The sequence below is a fragment of the Engraulis encrasicolus genome, chromosome 4 (assembly GCF_034702125.1).
Source record: "Engraulis encrasicolus isolate BLACKSEA-1 chromosome 4, IST_EnEncr_1.0, whole genome shotgun sequence".
Taxonomy (NCBI): Eukaryota; Metazoa; Chordata; class Actinopteri; order Clupeiformes; family Engraulidae; genus Engraulis; species Engraulis encrasicolus.
In genome coordinates, this window is record NC_085860.1 from 30,216,573 (window position 1) to 30,237,865 (window position 21,293).

General features: G+C 43.3%; 3 protein-coding genes across 3 annotated transcripts; 1 reads left to right on the forward strand and 2 right to left on the reverse strand.

The window, feature by feature from the left end:
* Positions 1-688: 688 nt before the first annotated feature.
* Positions 689-3,349, forward strand: LOC134448052 (prolactin-like). The gene is made up of 5 exons (XM_063197812.1): positions 689-755; positions 975-1,159; positions 1,553-1,654; positions 2,555-2,734; positions 3,155-3,349. Exons 1-5 carry the CDS (start codon positions 689-691, stop codon positions 3,347-3,349), a joined length of 729 nt encoding a protein of 242 aa, XP_063053882.1.
* Positions 3,350-5,340: 1,991 nt separating this feature from the next.
* Positions 5,341-14,817, reverse strand: dbx2 (developing brain homeobox 2). The gene is given in 6 exon segments (XM_063197813.1): positions 5,341-5,688; positions 6,303-6,487; positions 10,888-10,986; positions 13,560-13,689; positions 13,691-13,764; positions 14,802-14,817. Coding segments are annotated over 6 exon segments (852 nt in total).
* Positions 14,818-18,282: 3,465 nt separating this feature from the next.
* On the reverse strand, positions 18,283-20,562 carry szl (sizzled). The gene is made up of 4 exons (XM_063197129.1): positions 20,120-20,562; positions 19,504-19,676; positions 18,946-19,038; positions 18,283-18,801 (listed from the first exon to the last, which is right to left on the reverse strand). Exons 1-4 carry the CDS (start codon positions 20,425-20,427, stop codon positions 18,491-18,493), a joined length of 885 nt encoding a protein of 294 aa, XP_063053199.1. The 5' UTR covers positions 20,428-20,562; the 3' UTR covers positions 18,283-18,490.
* Between the last annotated feature and the right edge of the window lie 731 nt (positions 20,563-21,293).

A 21,293-nucleotide genomic window follows, 5' to 3' on the forward strand; every position in this document is an offset into this window, starting at 1 on the left:
TAAAAGCATATGGCTGACTTGTTGCATTAATTGACTTGTACCATTAAATTGAAAACGTATTCAGGTCAAAACATTCAACATCTTGCTCACATGCAAAACAAAAAAGTGGTTGTTATGGTTATGGAGAAGGTATTGCAAAGTTTTTGGCAAAGGTAAGACTGACAGACAGGGGGGTGTCCCGGGCCCAGGGAGATAGGGGGCCCAGAATTGGGTCCCCATTACATTGTATGTATTGGGTTTGGGGCCCGTTCAGATGACTTTGTCCTGGGCCCAGCAAAAGCTGTCAGCGGCCCTTCCTAGAGAGCCTTGATCTCTATGCTATAATCTCAATCTTGGACTATGCATTATGTCTTTTGCATTGCACTTTATGTAGCCTAGTCATTTTGCGCTGATTAGTCGTTACCATGTAGGTACAAAAACTCTTATCGACACGGCATGGTGCAATCCTATCTCAAGTCTTCTCATTAGGAATAAAGTGGCTGCCCATAATATTTGATCGTTTTTAACTGCTGCTTCCAAACAAGCGTCAGAGACATGTGTCGGCCTCTCTGACCCTCTCTGTCCTCACTTCTTGCCTCGGTCACTAAGAGTCTTCTTCTACTCAAGCTGCTAATGTCTGCCCTGGGCTGTGATGACGAGTGACTGCAGACACGCAGCACACACACTGCAGTGCTGCACAACGTATTTAATGGCGCCGGCACATCCTGATGCCATGGAGAAGACTCTCAGCAGCAACCGGCAGCAAGTTGGTCTCAGTACAACTGAGCCTTACAAAAATCTATACCAGACAGCAAAACATGATGCAAGGTATGCCTTTTTGGGGGGATATAGCACTGGGGAATTGGATTTATTTTCAGTTCAACTGGTATTGTTCTGATTCATCTAGCAAAACAGGAAAGGAACAGCAAAACCATGGATGTTCATTACTTTTTTTACTCCCCATCCCTGAAGTCTGTCATGTATTTCTCCATTAGGAGTGGTGCTGGCCCTTGGCGTCCTCTCCCTGGGAGTGGTGGTGAGGGTGGGGGTGCTGGCTGCACCCCTCTGCTTCATGGGACCGGCTGGCTGCCAGACTATCCCCCTACTGGAGCTCTTTGACAGGGTGATCAAGCACTCAGCCAGGGTCCACGGACTCTCCAGTGACCTACACACAGAATATGTGAGTATCCATCTCTCTCTTATATGTATTTCTTGGTCTCTACTCCTTCCATCTCTCTCTTTTGCTCTTTCTCTCTTTCTCTCTCTCTCTCTCTCTCTCTCTCTCTCTCTCTCTCTCTCTCTCTCTCTCTCTCTCTCTCTCTCTGACTGTCTGTCTCTGTGTCTACCCCTCTCTCTTCCTCTTTTTCTGTCCTCCTCAATGCTTCCTCTTTACTTACTTCTTCCTCAATCGTCAATAGTTGTCTTTTTTCTCTTTGTTTCCATAGCAATGGCAAAAGTTGTGCGATAAGAAAAATATATTTCACGTACATTTTTTTTTTTTTTAGAAAAAGATGCTGATACAATTATGGTGGTTTATATTTCATAGTTTACATCCTGAGATTTTCTTGCACAGGGACAGTTCTTCCCCTCAAGTGAAAACCTAATTGGTGCACGGAAATGTCATACCTCCAGCATAGCAACTCCAAATGGCAAGGATATTGCACAGAGCCTCACAGTAAGTAGCCTATGTATGTGCAATTGTATTCCACCATGCTGCGTTTCGTGTGTGTACATGTAACTTACTAAGTGACACCTAGTAGGCACTTCTGTACTTTTCTTCCATATGCATCTTTACCCTACTGTCAAAATGGTAACACTTGACTATTCGGGATGCTGCTCTATGACTTTTATTTTGACAAGTTGACGTCATCCTGTGTCTTCCACATTCATGGCATGTTTGTTATGACTGTTGAGTCATGTCTCATGAAGAACTAATGAATGCTTCATGTGTAGTTTATGATAGCTGCTATGGGTGCATTAGGAACAATCCATAAGTGTTACCATTAAAATGACTTGACTTATACTTCTCCTGTAATGTGACTAGGTATATTTTTGACATAGTAAAATTGAATATTTGAATTGAATATTGAATATTTCGCTCATTGTTGATATTGCCCTTATTAAGTTTATTGGGGGATCATTTATTTATAATAGGCTCTGTCCATCACTCTTGCTCATGTCATTGTGGGTCAGCTGTGTCCTGTCGGATGAGGTGTCAGTCTTAGACCATGTGTCATGTAGCGGGATCAAAAAATATTAACAAATAAAAAGGCATAGGCCTTAATCGGAAGGCTGCAGGTTTCTAATCCTATGCACGTTCTAAGACAAAGATGCCAGGGCCGAATTGTGGCCTCAGCCCTGCCTTTTGTCATCACTTATAGCCTAAGATTTTTTTTTGCTGATTTTTCTATCCAATTTCACGAGGGACCTCCCTCGTCTCTCTCTCTCCCACTCATTTCCTGTCCCCACTCATCACAATCCTGTACAGTAATAAAGGCGAAAAAGCCAACCAGCTAATCAAACCCAATGTTGTGCGCCTCCTCTTCCTCCTCCTCCTCCTCCTCCTCCCATGCAGAGAGAGGAGCTGGCGGAGGTGATCCTGAGGCTGCTGGCGGCCTGGAGAGGCCCCCTGTCTCACCTCCACGACGTGATGGCCAACCAGCAAGACGTCGACACCTATAGCGGTAGCAGAGCTATGGAGATGAGCGACCTGCTCCACCAGCTGAAGAGCGGCGTTCAGCTGATCACCCAAAGGGTGAGTAATTACAGTATATAGCAAAGAGTTAAGTTCACTTATGCCTATGTAGGCCTACTGTATGTGAAGATCTTTTGCGCCGTGTGTTTTGCTGTGATGTTTGATCAGTGGAAATCCTAAAGTGTAACTGAATGCACGGTGTTATGGTTGTACGTCTGTGTGTGTGTGTGTGTGTGTGTGTGCGTGTGTGTGTGTGCGTGTGTGTGTGCGTGTGTACGTGCGTGCATGTGTGTGTGTCAGTGCAGTATGTGAGACAGAATTGTAATCCTTTCTATCTCTTTGCCTGTTTGTCTGTCTGTCTGTCTGTCTGTCTGTCTGTCTGTCTGTCTGTCTGTCTCTCTCTCTCTCTCTCTCTCTCTCTCTCTCTCTCTCTCTCTCTCTCTCTCTCTCTCTCTCTCTCTCTCTCTCTCTCTCCTTTAGATGCAGCACCTGGGTATGATAAGTAACTATTTGAACAGCATGTCCTCAGCAGAGGTGATGGAGGCGCCCTCCTCTAAGAGATCTTTGACCACTGACCACGACCTGCTCTACCTCTGCCTCCGCAGAGACACAGACAAGGTCCAGAGCTACCTGCGCGTCCTCAAGTGCACCATCCTTCCTGAGCAGGACTGCTGATGCAGCTGCGTATCATATGCACAGTCATATTCTCCCCTTTAAGTGACTACACACATCAACACTATGCAGTGTTAATTCTACAGTCCCCTATAGGGGAGCCCTAGGGGGAGTGTTGAGAAAGATGTTGCTGAGAGGGGGCAGTGCTCAGTTGCCATTGGGGGGCAGTCCATTTTATTTTTTGATACTAAGGGGTGCATTGGCAGGCTTATGATGAGGTTAAGGGGGCATTGGAAGACTTGTGATGAGGCCAAGGGGGCGTTTGTTCATAAAAGGTTGAGAACCACTGCTCTAGATGTTAAAATGGCCGTCTAAGTGTTGCATTAACACTGATAATTTGTATGTACAGTGTGTAAGTTAATTTATTAAATTCTATTCTGAGCCTCCTGAAAGACAATATTAAAGGGACAGTTTGGTCAATTTCAACATGCAGTTGTATTGCTCACGCTACCCTTGACTTGTCAGTACCTGGTGATGCCACATTTTTCGGCTCAGCCCTTTCCGAGATATGAGCAATTCTAATGGGGGCAGCGTTTGTTTACATTTTTAAAAAATGAAACATAGGCCAACTCCAAATATTTTCCCAAAAGGTACTGCTGTTTGCTAGTTGTCTGCTGATGTTTTATAACCTTTTGGATGTTTTTGGGAATAAATAAAAATGTTTTTTTGAAATGTAAACAAAGAGCTGCCCCTATTACAATGACCAGGATCTCGGAAACGGTTGAAGAAGAAGAAAAAAAAATCTCAGGCACTGACAAGTCCAGGGTAGTGTGAGCATTACAACTGCATGTTGAAATTGACCAAACTGTCCCTTTAAAATAAATGAAATATATGTTACTTTTTACTGTACATTATAGCTGACAACAATCATGGTGGGGGATTTACGATATGTATTGTATATTGTTCTGTTCATGTTTTTTATACAACTTTGTCAGAAAAGGGAAGACAGTCCAATGCATGTGGATTTTAAGGACTCACAATTGCACTTTAACACATATACACACATGTATCTTTTTTATTCTCAAAAAGACAACGAGAGGGATTTAATGGACAAAGATTTCAGAATGATTTCAAAAGGATTATGTTTGTTCCAAAATCCATCCTGTGATGTAAACGCACATGAAAAATAAAATCCCTCATGGTTCAGCGCTCAATCATTCCTCTTTGTTTATTGTCAGTTTAGATTTAGTGATGTTTTAATTGCTTGCTTTTCATATCGTCTGCTGATGCTGTTCTAACGTCCCTTAACATTAGGGATGTGTGTGACCGATGTGGTACAGCATATGCATGGAGGTGGGGACGATGCCCCTCAGCTCTGGAAGATAATATTGGGCTATTGCTTGAACAAATAACAAAAAAGTATTGTAACTCTAATAATACACAAACGTGCAGAATGCAAAAAGCCCTGCCATGTTCATAAAACGGCAGTGGCAACAGTGCAATTTGTTCAACACAGGTATTTTCTTCTCTCTTCAAAGCTACATTGATTGACAGAACACAGGTTACTAATGAAGGATAGAGATGGTCAGCCAGAGAGGCAGAGAAAACACCTCATTAAGTTCCGCTATTGTCACCTCTCTTAAAAAAAAACGTCTTTAGTGATCTGACTGAGTGTGTGTGTGTGTGTATTTGTGTGTGTGTGTGTGTGTGTGTGTGTGTGTGTGTGTGTGTGTGTGTGTGTGTGTGTGTGTGTGTGTGTGTGTGTGTGTGTGTGTGTGCATGGGTGCGTGCGTGCATGGGTGCGTGCCTGTGTGCCTGCGTGCCTGCGTGCATGCTTGTGTGCTTGCATATGCGTGTGCATATTTGCGTGTGCGTGTGTGTGTTTACGTGTGGGTATTTGTGTGCGTGTGTACATATTCATGATGTGTCTGTTCGAGTGTGCGAGCAAGGCTGACAGAGCGCAAGAGAGCAAAAGAGCCAGCGATGACACATACAGTACTGCCATGTAAACGCACGCACAGCTGAGATCATGACCTCCGCTCCTTGCGTGCCTCTCATCTGCTGCTCTCCAGGGAAGAGCTGGCTGTGGAGGAGGGGGAGGAGGCTAGCTTTTCTACTTCGTGAGAGGGCGAGGCGGTCAGGTTGTCTACTGCATAGTGTTTCTGGTGCTGCTGCTGCTGCTGTTGTGGCTGCTTATGCTGTGACGCTGGTGTTTTAGGAGGGCTGTTCTCCACCTGCTGCACAGAGCTTTTCTCCACATCCATCTCCTGCAGGCTCTCCCCCGCGGCCGTCTCCTCGCTGCCCCGAAACAGGAGCTCTTCCATGGAGGAGCGCACGTAAAGGCTCTCCCTCTCTTTGGAGTTCCTCCACTTCATCCTGCGATTCTGGAACCAGATCTTCACCTGAGCAGATGGCAACATTTTTTTTGTAAGAGATCACCGTCAACACCATGGGAAGTTTTATGTGAGATTCACTCATCCATAGAGATTATATAATTTTTGCTGATAGATACTATAGAAATGTCATTGTGTTTTACAGCTGATTGTGCAACTAATGCAATTGTGTTTTAAGGTTGCTTGTGCAACTGATACATTTTGTATAACTTCAGATATAGATTTTTGCAATATGAGTACTTTTTACCATGCATTTCTTGTGTGGTATGTGAAGTGCATTGTTGTACATACTATCAGGGCCATAACAATACATTTTCAAATACAGAGGTCAAATACTGGGTGCTGTACCACATACTGTGGGCTTACATTTAGAATGCTTCAAACTCTTCAGTCAAACTCTTAAGTTTGTTTTCATTAATCACTGCCTTGAGGATGGCATGGGGGTGGCGTATACAGACTGAATTTATCATTGTTGATCATATATCGTCATAGATATCATAGATACATTTTACATCTCTGAAATAATTACAGAGGGACATGACCTCTGTGTCCTCAATGGTAGTTACGGCCATGCATACTATATTCACTGATGTGCATGTGATCATGTGTGCACGTCTGCCTACCTGAGTCTCCTTGAGACATAGGTCAGCTGCCAGTTGGTGCCTGTCGGTTTTACTGATGTACTTTTGTCTGCGGAACGTTTTCTCCAGTTCCTTCCTCTGTTCTTCAGAGAACACAGCTCTCCGTAAGATTCCTCTGCGGGACTTTGGATGGGTTTCTAGGCCCCAGAGTGGAACCCTTGGTCCCTCTGCATAGAGGAAAGGCAACAACGAGATTAAGCTGTGGTCATTTACCTTGAACCATTTAACGTCTGAATTGAATCATAGCTGTAATCCCACTTTGTCTGAAGCAGTGTATGCACCAATATGGAGCAATGGCACTGTTCAAATTTTAGCCTAGAGCAGGGGTGGGGAACCTTTTTCATTTTGAGGGGCCACTTCAAATTCATCCGAGGGCCGTAAAAGTCCTCAGAAGGCCGTACTATGAACATAAACCAGGATTTCCCCCTGCACTTTAGGCCTATATTGAAGGCAGCCCCCTTTAAAACAGATCCCACATTCTCTAGTCCCACATTCTCTAGTTCCACTGAATATAACTTTATTGTATTGTATTGAAAAGGTAGGTCTATATTTTCTAAGATTCCTTTACAAAATATGTCATACAGTATTTCATGTGAAGCTGCATAACATTAAAATTACATCAGGGGCCGGATAAAACTAGCCTGGTTCACACCAGACGTTGTGTGTGTAGCTTCGGCTCCCCCTGGCGGCGCAGAGCTACACACACTACCGTCAGGTACACAGCCATAGAGCACGCTCCGTCTCCAACCAGAAAATAGGCTGAGAATTTATTGCTTCGGCACGGCCTCCTCACCAACAAATTCCTTCAAAACCTTCCTGTTAATCTTTAAAGAGTCAATATAGTCTCTAATATGTCTTGTGACTCCTCAATGTGAGTTACCGTTGATTTTGAAGCAATACATTCTCAGCCTATTTTCTGGTTGGAGACGGAGCGTGCTCTATGGCTGTGTACCAGACGGTAGTGTGTGTAGCTCTGCTCCGCCAGGGGGCGCCGAAGCTACACATACACCGTCTGGTGTGAACCAGGCTAGGATAAAACGGCCTCAAGGGCCGCAAAACGCCCCTCAAGACATAGGCTCCCCACCCCTGCCCTAGAGCAAAAGGGATGTTTTATGGTGTACCGGTAGGCCCGCCTACATATATAACACTAATAAAACTTTTTCCATTTTTTGTTGAGTACCATCACTTATTTTTTTGTCACTTAAATCACTGAAGCAGGGTCTAAGTTAATTTTATGATAGATGACTGAGCTTCTTCTATGTTGGGCAGAGCTGCAGAGCCCAAAATGTCTCAATCCTTCAGGCTGGTCAAATCATGAAGGCAAGATGTTTTTAAAGTAACACTATGCGAGAATTTCGAGATGACTGAATTAACCTTACAGGGCACATGGATGCACTGTTGGTCATTGCAGTGTTTTGTTGGAAAACCATGCTTAAAAGGTCTCTGGCATACACAACAGATCTCAGGGTTGCTTTACCACCTGTTTCTAGCTGTGCATGAACATTTTTCACAGGGTCTGGTCTTACTCGTTCAAAATATATTCCCCGAAGTGTCACCAACATGGCGGTCAAGTGAGGGAACTAAGGTAAAACAACTTTGGTAATGTTTCTTTTTAACCTATGGATACTCTAAAATACAATGCTCAGTTGAACACATGCATATCTTTCATGTTCCTCTTTCTTGCTTTATCCAGATTTTATAAGGCCATCAGGTGCACTGTGTAATATTTAAGTTGTTTATTTCCAGAATTTGTGCTGCCCATTCACAAATGTTACCTTGTTACCCATACATAGGCCTACCACTATCAAATTCTAAGTATTCATTATGACTGGGAAAATTGCACTTGTCATACATGGAAATGTGGATGTCCACCACTTTGAAAATCCAGAAATGCACTTGTTTAGCTGCACAACTCACAATACTTTGGTCATACTAGTAAATATTACTGTATCATTAAGTAAAAATGAAAAGATGAAAAGATCAAATTTGGCAGCAAAGTTTCAAAAGACCATCATAGTTGCAACACCTATTCTGCACCACCACGGTGCACCTTTAAGGGGAAAGCGCCCGAGTTGATTTTTACACCCGTTACACTTTATGTATTGTATTTGTATTGTCTATGTTTGTAAGTCAAATTGGACATTGGAGTCTGTAATGTAACTTTGATGGTGATGATGATGAACAATATTATTTCACAATTTATGTTATAACAATACAAAATATTTTAAAATGTGTGTTGTCTGTATGAACACACCAGGAGAAATAGTTATTCAGGTCCATCACAATAGTGCCTCATGCCCATTATAGATTTTAATGTATTCACTAGACCATCAATGAATGTGTGAGTGCGTGTTTGTAAATCAGTGGGATACTAATTATATCTTTCAATGTGCTTCTGAAGACATCTCTCCCTTCTCTTCCTTTTCCACTCCAAACCCCCTCCTTCGACTCATTCACACACTCACTCACTCACATAATATCCACTGGTTAGTGACAATCTTCTGGGCGATTGTTTAAATGCTTGGCTAGAACTGAATTGGCTGAATGGAGGGCGGGCAAGAAAGGCAGCCCCATTGCGAGCGGAAAGAACAAGGAGGCAGGAGCTCTTAAAGGCAGCAATCCCACGGTGCTTCAGTTCAGCTCACTCACAGGTGCGGACACAACAGAAGTCAAGAAGGAGAGTTCCCCCCCGCCCGGCTCCATCTAGCGATGGCTTTTTTTTTACCCCCAATAATCGGTGCGACAAATCTGTGCACGGACCACCTTGAAGGAGCGTGTAAGGTTGTTAGTCACGCTCCCCGCTCACCCACCCAGGCCTCAATGGCTCCCACTTAAACGCACGATTAACTGGTCACTCACGAGCTGGGCTTGTATCTCTAGCTGTAGCTATCCCCCCTGGCAGACACACACGTACGTATACACACATCCACATGCATACGCACACATGCGCGCGCGCACACACACACACACACACACACACACACACACACACACACACACACACACACACACACACACACACACACACACACACACACACACACACACACACACACACACACACACACACACACACACACACACACACACGCATAGTCTAGTGTACTGTCTTTAGATTTTCCTGAAATCCTTCACGGCCCTTGTTGCTCCAAAGAACAGCTGAGATCTTTAGAGAATCTTCCTCTAAAGTATATTCCTTCCTCGTTTTCTCCAGCATGTCCATAGGTGAGCCCTCTCCATTGGAATGCATGGGGGCTGGGGGTGCATAGGAAGATGAGCTGCCTGGACCAAGTCTATAAAAGTCATCCTCATTCAGTCCATCCCTTCAATGGGCCCCTTATAAAAGGAGGAGGAGACCCCGATGAAGGGGACGAGAGAATGGAAGCGAGGCAAAGACTAAGACACTTTTTTTTTGAGGAGAGGGCTACAAATGGGGTGCAGTGGTGGGGGTAGAGTGGAGTGGGGTGGGATGGGGAGGGCTTTTAGGGGTCCCCGAGGGGGCCCATCTTGGCATGGCCCAGTTCACCCATCCCTTTCCCCTCCTGTGGAGGAATGTGGGTTTTTTGGTGGAGTTCATTGCTGTGGTGAAAAATTGCTGCAGGGGTCGCGTGTGGACCGCCCCCTTCCGAAAGCAACCAATTGGTCACGGGGCAAGTCGGCCATTGTGTCACCGAGGAGCGCTGTGGGAAAGTGTCAGCCTCCTTAAGGGGGCGTCGTTTTTTTTTGGAGGGGTGGGGGGTGGGGGGGTGCTATAGCTCCCTGGCCAGTTATCCCCACTTGCTCTCCTGCCATAGAACTGACAGATGGCAACGAAAGTTAAACTGGGTTGGATGTGAATCTTCTTTCTTTCTTTCTTTTTTTGTCGAACAGATTCAGCCACCCTGGATTAGTGCATTGACTTTTTTACCGATGTTTGATAGGCCTATGTGTGGATTTCTTTTTAAAACACAGAATTTGCATGAGGTGAATAAAGCACAAACAGTAGCACCAAGCTAAAGCATATCATAAAGACATTGAGCTGGTCAAATAGATCACAAATGGTATTCATTCAATAAGTTTGCAAATGGCTTGCACTATTTGTGTGTGTGTGTGTGTGTGTGTGTGCACTGTGTGCGTGCGTGCGTGTGTGTGTGTGTCTGTGTGTCTGTGTGTGTGTGTGTGTGTGTGTGTGTGTGTGTGTGTGTGTGTGTGTGTGTGTGTGTGTGTGTGAGTGTGTGTGCGCGCGTGCACTTGTGTGTATGTGTGCGTGCGTGCGTGTCCTTGTGTGTGTGTTTGTGTGTGTGTGTGCATGCGTGTGCATATGCATGTGTGGGTAATATGCAAGCTATGGTGGTGCACTATACCCATAAAGGCCAGCAGCCCCCCCAAACACACCGCCCCCTCAGCCTCACCCTACAACGCCACAACTCTAATTGAGCATGAACACTCATGAATAACACCACAGTGGATTTAGCGGCGAATTAGCTCTCTTGCTATTGCATCTGTAATTAGCTAGCGAGGGCACATAGGAGGCCGCTACCTTCAGAGGAAGTGAAGCGTCACTGATGGAGCATAAAGAAAACCTTACTGGAGAAAACAGGCGTGGAGGCTAACGGGGGGCTGGACCCACCACAGCACGTCCTGAGAAGCTGCTGAGGACTGCTCAGGAACAGGCTGTTTACGACCGCTGGGGAGACAGACACATAACAGACAGACAGACAGACAGACAGACAGATAAACAGATAGACACAGACAGATTAGATAGGCAATGCATTTTTTTACTAAGAAGCTATTTACACGTATATGGATGATTTTGATAATGCATAGGTTTTGGCCTCTCGTTTGCACGTAAACAATTTTAGGATGCGCATTTCAAAACTCTTTTATGGGGCTAAAACACACATCTCAATTAAGTTTTTATGCACTTGTTGTGTTTATACATAAACAGATAAAACAATATCCACATTTTACAATATCACATGTGACTTGTGTCACTAGCACCTAAGTTTCATGTGTGTGTGTAAATGTTTGGGGCTGGAGCAAAGGGCTTGAAGTGGCATGTCAAAATAAAGACCTGTTAGCATCACTGTTAATGCTGACATAATTTTCTCTGTCAGATTATTGCCATTCACTGATTCTTCGACATTCATTGGAACTCATTGTTAAACAATAAAGAACATGAAGTATTTATACCATAATGCAAATATACCTATAACAAAAGCTATAATTAATCATTTGTAATTCGGTGACACTTTTTATGATGGGTTGTATTCAACATGGCAGCCTGTGCTCAGTCATACTGTCTGATGGGCTACAGAACATGCAAGTACAGTGTGTGCATGCAGCTAATATCTGTTATTTTGCCCCTGGAATAAGAAAGTTAATCTTTTCCACATGGCCGCAGGTTTGCATAGCCACGTAAGGGGCATATCACAACCAATATTTTGGGAAGACTAATTAGTCCCTATCAATATTTAACATTTCCATTTTGTTTCAATTCCATAAAACTATTCATTTATTCATCGTTTTTTGTGAACTCAGTAGAAAATTTCCTTTGTCCCCTTTTGTTTAGAAGTTCCAGAAAGTATTGAGTAATCATTACCAAACTGAAGCAAAACTATGCCCTTGCTTTTCAAAATTGAGGTCTGCCAATAAACTCACAGCAAAAGCGAGGTAACAGGGCTGACTAATAGGATATTGCTGCTTTTAGGATATTGCTTGAATTTGGAAATGGTTTGGGAAGACAATGCAATATCTTGCTTTGATGAAGCAAAGGCCTCTGAAACGGGTTGGCAGTGAAACTCTAGGAATGTAATTTCCCTCATTACAACCCTTGCAAAAGAATATTTTATTTAGACATTTTTTTTTTACATTTCTTTGCCAGGATTAGTGTTATAGACTAGTTGTGGCTCGGGTTAGTAGTAATCCACAATTGTACTTGATTTAAATTCTGGGGAGTATACAGAAAAGTAATAGGCCTATATTTAAAATTAATACATTTGAAATGAATTTCACTCATTTGAAATTAATATGATAGGCCTATAATCTGATGTACCTCTTTCTGTGAATTTTATTTTATTTGAATTCTACCTCTGGCTAACACATTATGAGTAGAAAGTGTATTTCCGTAGCTCTAACCACATCAACACAGGTTAAGTATGTACTTTTTTTGTAGTTTAATTCTGGAATGTGCTGCCCATTCACAAATCTTATCTTTCAATTTCTAAGTATTCATTATGACTGGAAAAATTACACTTTTCATAGGTTACATGAAAAGGTGGATCTTCTCCATGTCCGCCATTTTTAATTCCCAATGATAGACGTCTTTGGCTGCAAATCTTTACTGTACTTTGTACAGACCAGTAAATATTGGTTTATTACTTGTTAATCATTCAGGAAAAGATCGAATTTATGAATGGGCAGCCAGAGTTTTGAAAATGAAATAATAAAAGTACATGCCCATACACCTTATACCTTTAAACGACGCATTAATAAATATTTTGTTTATTGACTTAAAGGTACACTGTGCAGGAAATGGTCAAACAAGGTACTTTTCATGAAAGTTTACCAAGTAATAAACTAATATTTCTAGTATGGCCCAAGTACAGTAATTTTTGCAGCTAAAAATGGCTATTTAAGGAAATTCAAAATGGCGGACCATGGAGAAGATCCTCCTTTTCATGTATGAAAAGTGCCATTTTCCCAGTCATTATGAACACTTAGAATTTGATTTTAATTTTGAATTTGGTAAGTTTTCATGAAAAAGGTAACATTAGTGAATGGGTAGCATGAATTCTGGAACTAAACATCTAAACATCTTACACAGTGTACCTGTAAAGTATTATTTGACTATGTTAAGCTGATAGATACACAAGTTTCTCAAGAGATATAGAGCCTCTAATACACTTTTAAAAAATGGCCTGCTGTAAACATACACCATTCCCGGGAAATAAAGTAAAGAAAAGTAAGCAGTGTGCGGTGTCTCTTGAATTTTGTTCATTGATGCACCATTCATCTTCATGTGAACAAAGTGTAGGTTTGACTTTACCACTGCATGTACTGTACATCCATAGCTGTTTAGTTAAACCATCGTATGGAAAATTGAAGCAGCCTCTTTGTACAGTATACATACAAAGTTTGAATATGTTGTAGGCTATATAACTTTATATATAAGTTAAACACATGAACTGACCTGTGTGTGCTTGGGAAGCTGCAAGGTGTTTTGCCTGGGCAAATCTCTGAGCGTCCAGGGCCACATGCCTGATGCTCCAAGGCACTCCTGTGGTGACATCTGTGGCAGTACTGGGCCTATGGTGGTGCTGCTGCTGCGGCTCTGACAGCCGGCGTTCCTTAGTGTCCCGGCGCTCCAAGGAGGACACGCAGGAGGCCGGGGAGGGCGGAGAGCGGCTACCGCCGGGCCGCAGGAGGTTGTCAATGAGGAAACTCTTCCCTGTCGTCCCAAAGCCTGGGTGTCTCGGTGGAGATCCAGCCATTTCACACTTCCTCTCCTTCGTCTCCTCTCTCCTCTTCTTCTTCTCCTTCTTCTTTGCACAGTGCAATGGGATCATGCCATCCATTCAGCAGCAAGCCAAGCCAAGTCAAGCCAAGCCAGCCTCCTCCACCTTCCCTGTCACACCAGCACACATCAACCGTTAAGATGAAATGGGTAGACTTCATTAAAAAGCCAAGAGGGAGGAAAATAACAACAGAAGAGCTCTCGCTCTCTCTCTCTCTCCCCCTCTCTCTCTCCCTTTCTTTTGCCTGTGTGTCTATGCACCCCCTGTGATTGGCTCAGGGGCTCCAGTGTGATCCTCAATGCAGATAAGAACAGGGCCTTTTCTGATGGGCAGAAGGTGGGTCCAGGCCATTCATTATGTCACTTTGCCCATTAAATGATAGACACCAGAGACAAAAGGCAGTGGGCCAAAGTTTATCCTTCACACTAAACAGACTTCTTTAGCAGTAAATTCAGAGCCGCTTCCATTGAAAGGCTATAGAGAAGCAAGGCCATAAAAAAGTTCATCCAGTTAACGATCACAGCCGGCGACATAATCATACAGCCATTGCTGCTTTCCAAAAGCAAACAGTTTTATTTTCTTTCTGCTTCTCTGTGTGACCAAAGACTAAATCTCTCAAGTAAAAAAATTTTAACACGGAAATGTGCTTGTGCTATTACATAATCATTAGTAATGCTGCAGTGCTTGTTTATATTTAACTTTTCTGAAAGTCAATGTTTCCATTCTTCAAAAATCAACTGAATGAGTAGAACAGGAATCATGCAACCAGATATAACAAACAAGTTAATAAAGATAATCTTGAAAGTGTGCAATGGGAAAGTTTAGTAACATTCTGTCAGTATTTTTGGAAGGCGGTGCTTTACAATGCAGGGAGGCAGATAATTCGACTTGACTAATACAACAGAACCATGGCTAATTTTGGATGTTAAAGTCAATCGTTGTTTGCTGCCCTGTGCATATTTCAACTTAATTAAAAATCATGGGCCAGCTGAGGAGATCATTAATTACAAACAGGATGTTTTGGATAGGAATTGTGCTATATTGTCTGGCTGTAGCTGCCTAAAGTGATGAAATGCTGCCTGTGGACTTGTCTCGGACACATAGACCTCAAACTCTGATGAACTCTGATGCAGAGCTTTTCAGACAATCAATGACTCATGTTTGCTGCCCTTTCTAAGAATATCTTTGCACATCACTGCTTTCAGACACCACTCCCACTCTCCCTCTATGGCTCACACTGATATTTCTCGGTAGGCTACTTCAATTTCCCTCCATTCCAGACCCAACATGCATGGGAGCCTGCTTCTTGCACATTGGTATTTGATTTGACAAAAGACATTTTAATCCTTTTTAAATGTTAAATATTTGTTTGCATACAATAATTTAGAATCAACACCAGCCTACATATTGTGCTCAACTTAATTGAAGATATCTGTATTATGAAGACAATGTGGCTTTACACTATTTGCACAAGTGGTCTGTTAGAATTGGGCTTTATTCCAAGATGTGAAATGCAGATGAAGTGTCTCCCAGTCCATGGCTCCCAGTTACCTAAATAAATGAGATTCGTCACAGAAAAAAATGTTTTTTTTTTTTAATGTTTTCTTGCATCAGTTGTAATGTTAGTTGTTAATGTTGTACCGTTTATGTGTAATTTAACATTTCCAAGAAACATTCACTAACTAAACTCTTTAGATAATATGACCTGGATGAATGACCATCTCCACAGACATGAAATTTAAGGAGAATACAAATGTACTCATAAGAAACCATCTTCATCCTTTTCCAACTTCTTTATTTCTCTTTCATTCTGTAATGGCTTTCATTATGTCATTTTCTCTCCATCTTCTCTCTTGCCACACTCAAACACTCCATCCCTGATCTCCTGTTTGGTCCCCTCATCATTTCCTCCTCTCTGTCCTGTTCAGTCAAACATAGGCCTAAGTATTATTCGGACCCCAAATTAGAAAGAATGTCTGAACAAGCCAGCGTGTAAAATTGTATCACATCACTGTTAGTGGGCAAAAAAAAGACATTTGAGATTCAGCCCTGTGGGAGATGGGGGCTTGTCCGGGAGACGAAAGAAGAAACACCGTACACGAGAAAAAAAGTAAACAAGCATGTCCAGGCAAAAGGGGGTGCAGGTTTGTGGTGGAATACCACATGCTGGGCATGGAAATTGCCCCGGACAGCTCGGCCTATTGTCTGGGCGCCAGGGAGGCAAAGGTTGCTTGTAATCAAATTTGTGTTTTTTTTATGTCTGCTGGTGGAGAGGTTGCCGTGCTCATCGCGTGTCTGGGTGAACAGGTCCCGTCCTCTCACACGGCTTAGGTTGAACTTGAGTGCTTTTGACAGTTCGACTGGAGTTGGATAAGAGGGTTTTTCTTTCCTGGTCTTAACATCTTGTGTGGAATGGACATGGATGTTAGTGAGATGTTCCTAATCCAAATGTGTGTGTTGTGTGTGCACAAAGCTTTTTGCTAAAATAACTATCAAAAGAATTAGGTGAAAATTAAACACTGATTTTTTTCAAGTCCAATTAACCCTGTAATGTAGAGCCTCTTTTATATGCTTGTAATGCTACCAAGATGCCTGTCCGACTCTTAATCTGATTCCTCACGGTAGCTCACGGTAATGTCGTTTGTTCATGTTGTAATAATGTAGGCCTACAGTAGTTCTTTTTTCAGCAAACTGTGAGTCGAGTAGCCAATAATGATCCCAAACTGCACCCGAAGGCTATGTGAAGGCATCAGGATGATATTATCAACATTTGTGAAAAAAGTCCAGCCTGTTTGGTCCTCTCTGGCACTCCATATACCATAGACACACATTGCAGAGTTTGATTTGTCGTCTCAGACTACTAAAAGCAGAAATGTACAGCACATAAAGGAAGATCATGCAGCCATAGAACACAAATGACTTCTAGTAGTGATGGAATGAATGGAAGGAGATTCAGTTCATGTATACTGTTCCCATAGGATTTCAGAGCTCTGGTGTTCAAAGCCCACATAACAGTGTCACAGGCATGACCTAATGGCTCTTAATCACTGCCAATTCCAATGGACATTGCCCAAAGAGAGGGGCCGGGATAATTACCCTATTATGATCTTAGCACTTCTAGAGACTCCTGAGCGCAAGTTCATGTGAACTGATTGGATGTTACTTCATGCTCTTCAACGCAAGGAGAAGAAAAAAAGAAAAAAGCAGGCTCCGTCTATTGATGGCTGACAATCGGGAGCTGCTGAAATCCACCACTCAGCACACAGAAGACGCCTGGTGAATAAAGCTTTAGCGCCTTTCTCTGTCCTGCACCAAGCAAAAGGAAGAAGAAGAAAAAAACACACACACATAGAGCACCACCACCGCAACTCAATTGATATTCCCCCACTCACACTTAATATTGTGAATGGTAGGCCAGACTCCATGAATTAGGGGACAAAGCAGCCCACTCGGGGGGCGAGCGGGCATTTAGCTGGCCTGTCTGTGCCGCAGCGCGGAAGTTTCTAATGTGCACCTCACAATTGTGCCTCTATTGAGTTCTCATGAGGGACCGCGAGGAGAATGAATTGCCCCCACTCTATTCACGCCTGGTGCCAGGGATTGAGGCCCTCAACTCCCACCCACTCGCACAAAGCCAGAGGGGAGGGAGAATGGCAGGGGGACTGTCCCCACTGAGGGCCACTGCAATTACCATAACAGTACACAATGAAGAGGAGAGCAATTTAATAAGTAGCCAGAAGTAGCCGAGACTAATGATTGACTAGAGATGGGACTACATATCTCAAGACTATACAAAACTTTCTGGGAGAGCTTTAATTTGGTTGCTCTTTCCCCCCCAAATTTGTGTTAATTGTGTACAAATTGATTAAAAAGCTCTGGTTTTCATATAAAGTGGCTTACAAAAGACTGCCCCTCTTCTGAAAGCCATCAGAAGGTCTAAAATGACAAAGAATAAAGAAAAAAAGTTTTTTGCATTGGTATCCAGAACACCATGCATTGGAAACAGAGGGAAAATGTCAATAATACAAAATAAAACAGATAAACTTTTTAACCTGAGTGACACACGATATACCTCATATCAAATGGTGTGGGAAAGTCAAATACAACATTTCAATGGTAAGCTCATCGTAAAAGGCAAAGTCTATTTTTCTTTTATAATTTACTTTCTTTGTGATATTGTATGAGGTTTTTCAATCATTGAATCAAAGCACCCTATATCATGCATACTTTACATTAGGGAGCTGCCAGAGTGCACTACGCCCTCAACTGTACAAGATTTCCTTTGTGGCTGGCCTGAAGTCTATGGAAACCACAATACAGGATTATAGAGGTGATTTTAGTCAAGTATGACTAGAACACAACAATTTATCTGAATCAGTTATTTTATTCATATCAGACAGTCAAGACAATATAAATAAAATATAAATATACACACATCTGAATACAATTATTAGTCTTTACATTTTTGTGTGTTTCTATGTACAGAGTGCTTTAGTTTCTCTCCTCAAACAGCTGCATTCAGTGACTGAGTTGATCAGAGGGGGGCAGTGGTGAGCATGTGGGAAACGCAGTCTGCACATTTGACCAGACTCCGTGTTCAAAGCCTCATGCCCTCACAAAAAAGACGTTCAGCAAATGGAGAGATAGAGTTCGTACTTTCCAGTCACAGTCCTTTCAGCATTTGTGATGCTTCCATTTACGAGTGGCTGTGGCGATGTTCATATCCTTCTTGTGCCAGGGGAACATATGTTTGAGCGCTACGGTCCCCTCGGACATAAGTACTCCGGTGATGAGGTACAGCTGAGCACGGCCAGGACGCACCAGCGTGTGAGCGCAGCGCAGGTTGATGAGCAGCCACTGCTGCAGAAGGCTGTTGGTGTCGTATGGGAGCAGCGGGCCCTGGAGGACGAACTCAACGCGGTCTTCGATCTCAAACTCCGGCTCACCAGACGGCAGACGGCGGCGAGACAGCTTGGCTCTGATAACTAGATGTAAATCGGGAAACGGGTCAGTCAGTTTGACAAACACGCATACGCAACACTTAAAACACGGCATTCATATGACAGCACTTGATTGTAAATGGAAAGAAGAAAAATCACTCGGGCAAAAATGAATGAAAAACCACTCACCAAAGTCACTCAGGCAAAATGAATCAAGCAGTGTTTTCAAAGGTGGGAACTCATGCACAGCAGGGCAGTCTTGACAGGTAGGCTGAGGCAAATCTGTGAAGAAAAAAGCCAATAGTCAATCACAAGCCCAAACACAACACATCAAAGCGTTACTGAATATCACAAAACCATTTATATTGTTGAACTAATGATTATTTGCTTATAGTCTTCATGTTGGCATGCAGCAACTGCAACAACATGTAACAGATAGACAGGCCAGTCCTGGACTGGTAATCTGGCATACAGGGCATTTCCGGTAACACTTTATAATTTTATAAAGCATTAATAAAACTTAGTTAAAAATAAAAACATTTGTTAATGCTTTGTTCATCATTAGCAAATTATTCACCAAGTCTTTATTACTAAGACATTATTAAAAAGTGTTACCGCATTTCCCAGTGGGCCCAGCACAATTTAAAATTGGGCGCACAGTCCCGGGCCGGGCCTTTTTTGGGGTCCCAGGCCAGCCATGCCAATACAGGAGTGTGTTTTGCTGCAGAGTAGAAAATGTAAACATACCTTTCAGCATGTTCCCCCTCATGGCCTTGGGCAGGGATGTCAAGCACATGTCCTCGTTAGCAGGGAAGCGGTCACAGTCCAGAGCCTCTGGCCAGGCGTGGCCCTGGCAGGCCAGCACAGGGGCGCAGCTGTCCCGTACAGCCTCACACACGCTACGGCAGGGCTGGATGAACCTGCACAACATGAAGCACAACAAAGCACAGGTCACACAGATGCTCATGGATCTTGCAAGTTTGCGTGTAGTTAAGTTGCACTCACTGCTCATAAAGGTTATGTGTGAGCACTATTACGGTGTGCACAGGAGACTTTTACAGCAATGCTTCATTTGACATTGCAAATCCTTTCAAATAGTGACAATAGAACATACAAGAATAAAAAAATAAAAAGTGAATACTGTTTATCAAAACAGTTATTAAACCAAAATTAGCCAACTAAGTTAACAACTCATGGCACAATACGGTATTCATTTGTTGTTTTGATTTTTTTTAAACAGTAATTAAACCAAAATTAGCCAACTAAGTTAACAACTCATGGCACAATACGGTATGCATTTGTTGTTTTGATTTTTTTCTTAAGTATGGCAAATGTGCCATATGTGCCTATTTACTGTACTTACGTATCCAAGCAGACGGGAGCGATGAGGGAGCAGAGGAAGGCCTTGGCCTGGGGGTGGCAGCCGGTCTGCAGCAGCGGGCGCCAGTCCTCCGAGCGGGGCACCACCTCGGCCTCCAGGCTACTGTGGCCCAGGAAGTTGGGCAGCCGCATCTCCGAGTAGCCCACGTCCTGGCACACGCTCATCTGGTGCGGGATGGGAACGCAGCGGGTAGACTGGCCCAGGTCGAAGGCCCAGCACTGGGCAGCAAGCAGAGACAGAGTCAGAGACAGAGACTGGAGGGTTCTGAAGAGGATCACAGAGACAGCCATGGTGACTCCAAGCAAGAGGATGGATGTCAGTTTCCGACAATGATCTGGTCTGGAGGAGAAGATTGAAAATCCTGGATGTGGTCAAAACCTGCTGTGGTGAAGTGGAGTTGAGGTGCTTGCCTATTTATACTGGCAGACCAACCCCAGGCTTGCCCAGTTATCAATGGCCTATCAAAGAGCTGCAGACGATGTGCGAAGCAGGAGATAACACGCCGCAGACGACGGGAGGGAGGGGTAGGAGAGAGGTGGGGAGGGGGGGCATTAGACAAAAAAAATCAAAGTCTGAGGCACATGGCGCACCACACCTGGCCATCAGTCTCTCTACCTGTAAACACTTAAGGCAGGGCAGCATTAGCTCTTCAATAGGAGTACAAATATATAACAAATGCATGGCTGTTTATCAATCCATAAAGCAATCCACACAGTTAAATAGTTTGAAATCGGCAAATGGTCAGATTTATGTACAGTTGGGATTTTTAGGCATTTCTATTAGGGAAAATACCTGGGCCAGTAGAAAGATTTGATTTTATAAGTTGACATGGGACATTGCGGTAGTGTATTCATATTTATTTGATATACGTACATATGCTTGTACTGGAATCAGCTATTAAATTGCAGGAGAAGCACTGATTTAATTGTTTTTCTATTGATGTGTAGACGGATATACTACACAAGGCCCATGGTCTCAGTGACAGACTGTGGTGGTGGTGGTGGTGTTAGCCTGTGTACGTATGTCTGTGTGTGTGTGTCAGCTGACATGAAAAAAGTCTATGGTCAGACTGGCAGACTCCTGTGTGCCGACTGACAGCTCTGCTGCTGTCTCCTGTATGTTAATTTGGGTCCCCTGGCCTCCGATCCGCAGCCAA

Coding starts and splice junctions, on each gene's coding strand:
- szl (XM_063197129.1), bottom strand. CDS start 20,427: ATGGCTGTCTCTGTGATCCTCTTCAGAACCCTCCAGTCTCTGTCTCTG. Junction 19,677..20,119: donor GCTCCCGTCTGCTTGGATAC/GTAAGTACAGTA, acceptor CATGTTGTGCAG/GTTCATCCAGCCCTGCCGTA. Junction 18,802..18,945: donor ATTTTGCCTGAGTGACTTTG/GTGAGTGGTTTT, acceptor ATTTACATCTAG/TTATCAGAGCCAAGCTGTCT.
- LOC134448052 (XM_063197812.1), top strand. CDS start 689: ATGGCGCCGGCACATCCTGATGCCATGGAGAAGACTCTCAGCAGCAAC. Junction 756..974: donor CCGGCAGCAAGTTGGTCTCA/GTACAACTGAGC, acceptor TTTCTCCATTAG/GAGTGGTGCTGGCCCTTGGC. Junction 1,160..1,552: donor GTGACCTACACACAGAATAT/GTGAGTATCCAT, acceptor TTTCTTGCACAG/GGACAGTTCTTCCCCTCAAG.